At 46.4% G+C, this 6,863-nt stretch overlaps 1 protein-coding gene across 5 annotated transcripts in view; it reads right to left on the minus strand.

Annotated features, from left to right (window-relative positions):
* Positions 1 to 6,863, minus strand: part of KIRREL3 (kirre like nephrin family adhesion molecule 3) — a 1,384,273-nt gene that overhangs the window by 87,475 nt on the left and 1,289,935 nt on the right. For all 5 annotated transcript variants that reach the window (XM_068240337.1, XM_068240336.1, XM_068240335.1 and 2 more), the window contains one exon: positions 3,639 to 3,748. In XM_068240337.1, the coding sequence (XP_068096438.1) occupies positions 3,639 to 3,748 (110 nt within the window). The remainder of the gene's footprint in view (positions 1 to 3,638; positions 3,749 to 6,863) is intronic.

Raw genomic sequence — 6,863 nt, forward strand, 5'->3', positions numbered from 1 at the left:
ATGAGTATAGTAGTCCCCAGTATATGTAGCCAGAGGTATAGTTGCCTAGTATATGTAGCCAGGGGTATATGTGCCCAGTATATGTAGCCACGGGTATATGTCCCCAGTATATGTCCCAGTATATGTAGCCAGGGGTATATGTGCCCAGTATATGTAGCCAGGGGTATATGTGCCCAGTATATATAGCCAGGGGTATATGTGCCCAGTATATATAGCCAGGGGTATTTGTGCCCAGTATATGTAGCCAGGGGTATATGTGCCCAGTATATATAGCCAGGGGTATATGTGCCCAGTATATATAGCCAGGGGAATATGTACCCAGTATATGTAGGCAGGTGTATATGTGCCCAGTATATGTAGCTAAAGGTATATGTGCCCAGTATATGTAGCTAAAGGTATATGTGCCCAGTATATGTAGCTTAAGGTATATGTGCCCAGTATATATAGCCAGGGGTGTATGTGCCCAGTATATACAGCCAGGGGTATATGTGCCCAGTATATATAGCCAGGGGTATATGTGCCCAGTATATATAGGCAGGGGTATATGTGCCCAGTATATATAGCCAGTGGGATATGTGCCCAGTATATATAGCCAGTGGGATATGTGCCCAGTATATATAGGCAGAGGTATATGTGCCCAGTATATGTAGACAGGGGTATATGTGCCCAGTATATATAGCCAGGGTTATATGTGCCCAGTATAACTAGGCAGGGGTATATGTGCCCAGTATATATAGCCAGTGGGATATGTGCCCAGTATATATAGCCAGTGGGATATGTGCCCAGTATATATAGGCAGAGGTATATGTGCCCAGTATATGTAGCCAGTGGGATATGTCCCCAGTATATGTAGGCAGAGGTGTATGTGCCCAGTATATGTAGCCAGTGGGATATGTCTCCAGTATATGTAGGCAGGGGTATATGTGCCCAGGTAACCAGGTGTGCCCCCAGCAGGACGGGAGCAGCGCAGAGAAGGAGAGCTATGGGGACAGCGGGGAAGGGCGGACGTCTCCCCCCCCCCCTTCACTCACCTTCGTGCTCCCCTTCCTGCCTCTCCCCTCCGGTGTTTTCAAATGTCGGGCCAGCGGCTAAAGTGGGCGGAGACTTACCACGTTCCGGCCACAAGGGACGCTCTGCTCTGTGTGCGGCTAGTCTGGTCTTCTAGCCGCAAACAGAGCGGAGCGTCCCTTGCGGCTGGAAGAACTCGTTAAGTCTCCGCCCACTTTAGCTGCCGGCCCGACATTTGAAAACACCGGAGGGGAGAGGCAGGAAGGGGAGCACGAAGGGGAGGGAAGGAGGGGGGGGGGGGGAGACGTCCGCCCTTCCCCACTGTCCCCATAACTCTCCTTCTCTGCGCTGCTCCCCTCCACACAAGCCAGGGTGGACGGCGTCCACTCTCTGAAAAAAGCAGGACTCGACCCCTGATTAAAATTAGATTGCTAGCCTACAGATTGCCAATATAGGTAGCCTCCCCCCATCACCAGAGATCTGGGCAGTGACTCACCACAAAGTTTGTCTCCCCTCGCACGCTCCTTGCTGTGCTTTCCTGCGGAATAGTTCAGACCTCAGATCAGTGGTAACCCAGCCGCAGTGAAGAGACCGCCAAGCGAACGGCGCACAGTAAAGACATGTATACTTCAAATACAGGAAATTAGCAGCGATGTCACTTCCTGCTTTCAAAGTATACCCGTCGCCACTGTGCACCGTTTGCCTGGCTGTCACTTCACCGCTGATCTGAGGTCTGAAGTATTCCGCAGGCCAGCACAGTGAGGAACGAGGGAGGGGGAGACAAACTTTGTGGAGGCAGGATGTGAGCATGACAAGCAGCAGGTGGACAAATAAGTGGCAGGCAAACCCGGTGCGTACCACCTGGCCAACAGCAAAGGACCACTGGTGTTACGTGTACTACAGGTTGAAAAGCCCTGATCTTTAGGATCTGTTCAGACAATTTAAACATATCAACATATCTGCTGTCTCCGTTGTGGTAGGAAAACACCAAGTCCTGTCTTGCTATAGCGAGTGGCTTTTGCTTGCGTGGTCCTCTGTACTACATGTTACACTGTGCGCACACTCCTCCCTTCATTGGTCGGCGCTTCTCTAGCGCTAAGCAGGTGATTGGTGTATTGAGTTCCCCATCAGGTCCGCCACTTGTGTAGGTGGACTGTGGTGACAGCAGCTGTAGTTCAGCAGCTGGCCTGCCTGATTGGTCAGCATCCCGTGCATACAGTTTGTGATTGGTCCTCGCTTTATGCACGGTTTTATTTAAGGCTTTTCATGTTTGAATGCTTTTAGAGGGCTAGTTACCTTGGCAAAGAGATGATGCTCCTCTCCAAATGTTGTGGAATGCTAGCCCTGTTAATGTACTACTGAAGATACCCAGAGGCATAGCAATGGGGGTGCAGAGGTAGCCACCGCATCGGGGCCAGAGCGGCCCTGAAGGGACCTCCCTCAACTACAGTATTAGCTCTCTATTGGTCCTGTGCTGGTAATGATTACTTCTATAGATACTTTGAATAGTGGTAATCACTAACAAACTGTTCCCCATCCCCTTCTTGCACCTCTGACACTGTAGTTGCCATTGTCAGGTTTTGGTGCGCCGTATCAATTGTTATGTATAGAGTGCTTGGGGGGCCCCAATATAAAACTTGCACTGGGGCCCATAGCTCCTTAGCTACGCCACTGAAGATGCCTTAAAGGGAACCTAAACGGAGAAGGATATGGATTTTTCCTTTTCAAATAATACCAGTTGCCTGCCTCTCCTGCTGATCCTGTGTCTCTAATACTTTAAGCCACAGTTCTTCAACAAGCATGCAGATCAGGTGCTCTGACTGAAGTCAGACTGGATTAGCTGCATGCTTGTTTCAGGTGTGTGATTCAGCCACTACTGCAGCCAAAGAGATCAACAGGACTGACAAGCAACTGGTATTGTTTAAAGCAAACATCCACATCCCTCTCAGTTAAGGTTCCCTTTAATAAACATTTGTAAGCAATATTGAAGACGTGCTGGGTCCAAACTTCTTGTTGATCCCTATAGTTTACAGACAGACATGGTTTTGAGCATTGGAGACTACATTTATTTATGTCCTGTGTTCATATACTGTCAGCATATTACCCATCACTTTACAGAGAGCACTGAACAATTTTCAATCACTCACTGTTCCTCAAAGATAGTAGGTTTGCAGGTTTGGAGGGAATCAGCTGAAATACCAGTTAGGTTTTGGAAGAAAAATGATATATGAACATAAGACTATACAGACTCCATGCATATGGGGGCTAATAGGGATTCAAACCTCGATCTATAGCTCTGCAAAGCAAGAGACCTAACCACTTAGCTACCAAGCTGCACATAGTTTGTGAAAATCTATTCCTGCCCATGGCTAGAAGTGAGTAGATAGTATGAACAATGACCCAAATTGTCAACAGCAGCCTATAATGGCATGCGTCTGCCTAAGTTGTTAACCACTGGGGCCAGGTGCTTAAAAATCTTAATTTATGTTAAAGAAAGAAAGGGTTAATACTAAGTCTCATTTCACTGATGCACAGGTGAGGGCAATTATGTAAAGTGTTATTAAATATACAATTGTTTTTTAAATCTCAACACATTGTCAGTTTATTAAATGTGGACTGTCATAGCTCACCATCAGCTGCTTCATGCTGGAGTGTTCCTCCGTCTCTCGCCCCGTTGTAGGTTCTTTGTGAACAATCTCCACACGGATGTCATTTTTGGCAGATACCACACCTTTCAGATCTGATAATGAAAAATTTACAGCTTCATTAGAGAAAAGTCAGATGTTACAAACCTAATGTTTCTCTATCTTCATGAATAATTAATTGCTTTGTTTCAACTCTCTGGTGGCCTGTACTGAGTGCAGTCATATTTGATCTAGGCCAAGTTCCATCTTTTGTCCATCTTTTGATGTCCTTGGATAAACTGGAAAAGAGAACATCTTTGTTTTGCTATTACTGTCTGTCCTTCCTGCCGGGTTCCACTGATGGAAGCTGCTATATACTTGAGCTTAAAACAGCAAAACCCCCGTTATCTGCTACTGGAGCAACCAAAAATCTAATCTAACCCATACAGCAGTTTCTGGCCTTTTAGGTTGGGTTCCATGCTACTCCATGTTCCCAAGCCCCCCCTCCCCCCCTTCCCCATTGCTCTGCCACCTCTCCACGGTCCAGACAAAGACTCCAGAAGGCAAAATTTGTGTGTGTTTCAAACTACCATGTGCACCCCCTGTGGTTCTCCACTGCTCCCACTCTCCTGGTGGTCTTCCATCTTGCATATATGCCGACAATTTTGGTACAGAAGTGTACTTAAAAGTGCAGAGTACATCACTGCAACAAAAGTGCAAAGGCCATCACTGCAGCACTCCACACAGTGCTCCCCACTGTTCCCATTCTCCTGTGGTCTTACCTCTCTACATCTACTATGTACAGTACTGCATTTTAGTACTGTAAGAGCTAGGCCCAGTTTTAACATTGATTCTAAAGCAACCAGGAACTACACGTATCCAACATCAGCACATCCCCATCTGTGCCAGATAATGGGAGAACTATAAAAAACATTATTAACAGTACAACTTCATCATACCCCTTCTCCTTTGTCTTGATCACTCCCTTCTTTTCCAAGTTTTACTGTATATACTCGTGTATAAACCAAGCATTTTTTGCTTCTAAAATGGCCCACAAAGCTAAATCTCAGTTTATACCTGTCTAGTGGCCACCCTCCCTGCCCATAAATGGTACCTGGAGTCTAGAGACTGACCTCCTTTCTCCTATACATCATACCTGGTGTCTAGTGATCTCCCTTCCCTCTGTCATAGAGTGTTTCTTAGTATCTATTGGCCTCCTTCTCCCCCCATGTTGCCTAATTGAAAAGTACAGGCAGCGGAGGTGGTGGAAGAGCATCTCACCTGATCCAAAGCCTGGAAACACTGCACTTGCCACTCTCTGTGTCTTCTTTCACAGTCGGCCTGTAATGTTTGGATTTGTTTTCTACTTCCTAATTTAGCACATTCAAATGCTGGAAGCTGAATGCATAGGAAAACATGGACAGTGGTCAGTGCAGTGTGTCTGGCCCCAGATCAGGTGAAAAGCTTTTTCACCACCTTCGCTTCCTGTACTCTGCAATTAAAGGATACCCGAAGTGACGTGACATGATGAGATAGACGTGTATGTACAGTGCCTAGCACACAAATAACTATGCTGTGTTCCTTTTTTTCTTTCTCTGCCTGAAAGAGTTTAAATATCAGGAATGTAAGTGGCTGACTCAGTCCTGACTCAGACAGGAAGTGACTGCAGTGTGACCCTCACTGATAAGAAATTCCTACTATAAAACACTTTCCTAGCAGAAAATGGCTCCTGAGAGAAAGAAAGAGGTAAAAAGGGTAATTTCTTATCAGTGAGGGTCACACTGTAGTCACTTCCTGTCTGAGTCAAGACTGAGTCAGCCACTTACATACCTGATATTTAACTCTTTCATGCAGAGAAATTAAAAAAGGAACACAGCATAGTTATTTGTGTGCCAGGCACTGTACATACACATGTCTATCTCATCATGTCACATGTCACTTCGGGTATCCTTTAAAGAAATGAGTTTTCCCCTAGGTGATATTTTCAGAACTTGTAAATAAAATGCCTTTTACACCACCAGCAAGCAAACAAATACTTAAAATAATTTTGACAATACTATTTCACTTACTTTTTGTTACTTTTTCTATTGCAAAGTGCTAAAAAGTTAATTTAAATTGAACATGAAAAATTATCTCCTTGGAGAAAACTCTGGAGAAAAGAGAATTGCATATGGGCCCAGGTATGATTTAAGGAGGAGAGAGGGCAGCTAAACACCAGGGCCCATATGCAATTCCCTTTTTCTCCTGACTTATCTCGTAGGAGATTATTTCTCATCTTCTCAGCACTTTGCAATTGAAAAAGTACTAAATAGTAGGTGAAAAGGTACTATCAAAAATATAGAGTATTTTCTTGGTTGCTGGTGGCTTAACTACTTAAAGACCGCCTCACGCCAATGGGTGTGACCGCGGCGGCAGCCCCAGGACCGCCTAACGCCAATTGACGTCAAGTCCTGGGGCTGCAGTTTCCCAGGGAACGGCCGCGCGCATCCTCATTCCCTGCCGCTTTTCCGTGAATGCCCTGCTAGCCACCGATCGCGGTTAGCGGGCTGCTTGTAAACGTAAGGGGAAATAAATCCCCTTTGTTTACAAGCGTAAAGCGCTGCCGGGGGCTGCAGCGCTGTACGAGATCGGCAATCCCTGGCCTCTGATTGGCCAGGGAAGCGCCGTACTCTCATAGCTGATGCCTATGAGAGGCGGAACAGGACGGATCGCCGTCCTGTTCCAAATTTAGCGCACGGAGGAGAGGAGGGAAGGGGAGGGAGGGGGACGGGGTATGAGAGAGCCTCGCTGAGGCTGCTATTAAAAAAAAAATAAACAAAGCCTGCAGCGATCGGACCCCTCCGGCGGCATTTCCCCTTAGGGACAAAAAAAGGAGGTGAGTCCAATCACTGGGCTCCCAAGCTGGGCTGTGCAGGAGGCTGAAAAACCTGTACAGCCCAGTACAGCATTAATTGGCCTGGTCTTTGGGGGGGGGGGTAGCACTGTGGGCGGCAAGTGGTTAAAAAGCATTTTTTTTTTTTTTGACAAGTTTATAAAATATCACCTAGGAGAAAAATCAGGAGAAAAAGTGAATTGCATATGGGCCCAGGTATGATGTATGGGGTAGGAAGGGAGAGCAGCCAGTAGACCAACAGGGAACACTCTATGGGAGAGGAAGGGGGTATCACTAGAACCCAAATATGCTGTATAGGGGACAGAGACCACCAGATACCAGGTATGCTGTATGGGGAA

Source organism: Hyperolius riggenbachi, chromosome 6 (assembly GCF_040937935.1).
Source record: "Hyperolius riggenbachi isolate aHypRig1 chromosome 6, aHypRig1.pri, whole genome shotgun sequence".
In the NCBI taxonomy this organism is placed as follows: Eukaryota; Metazoa; Chordata; class Amphibia; order Anura; family Hyperoliidae; genus Hyperolius; species Hyperolius riggenbachi.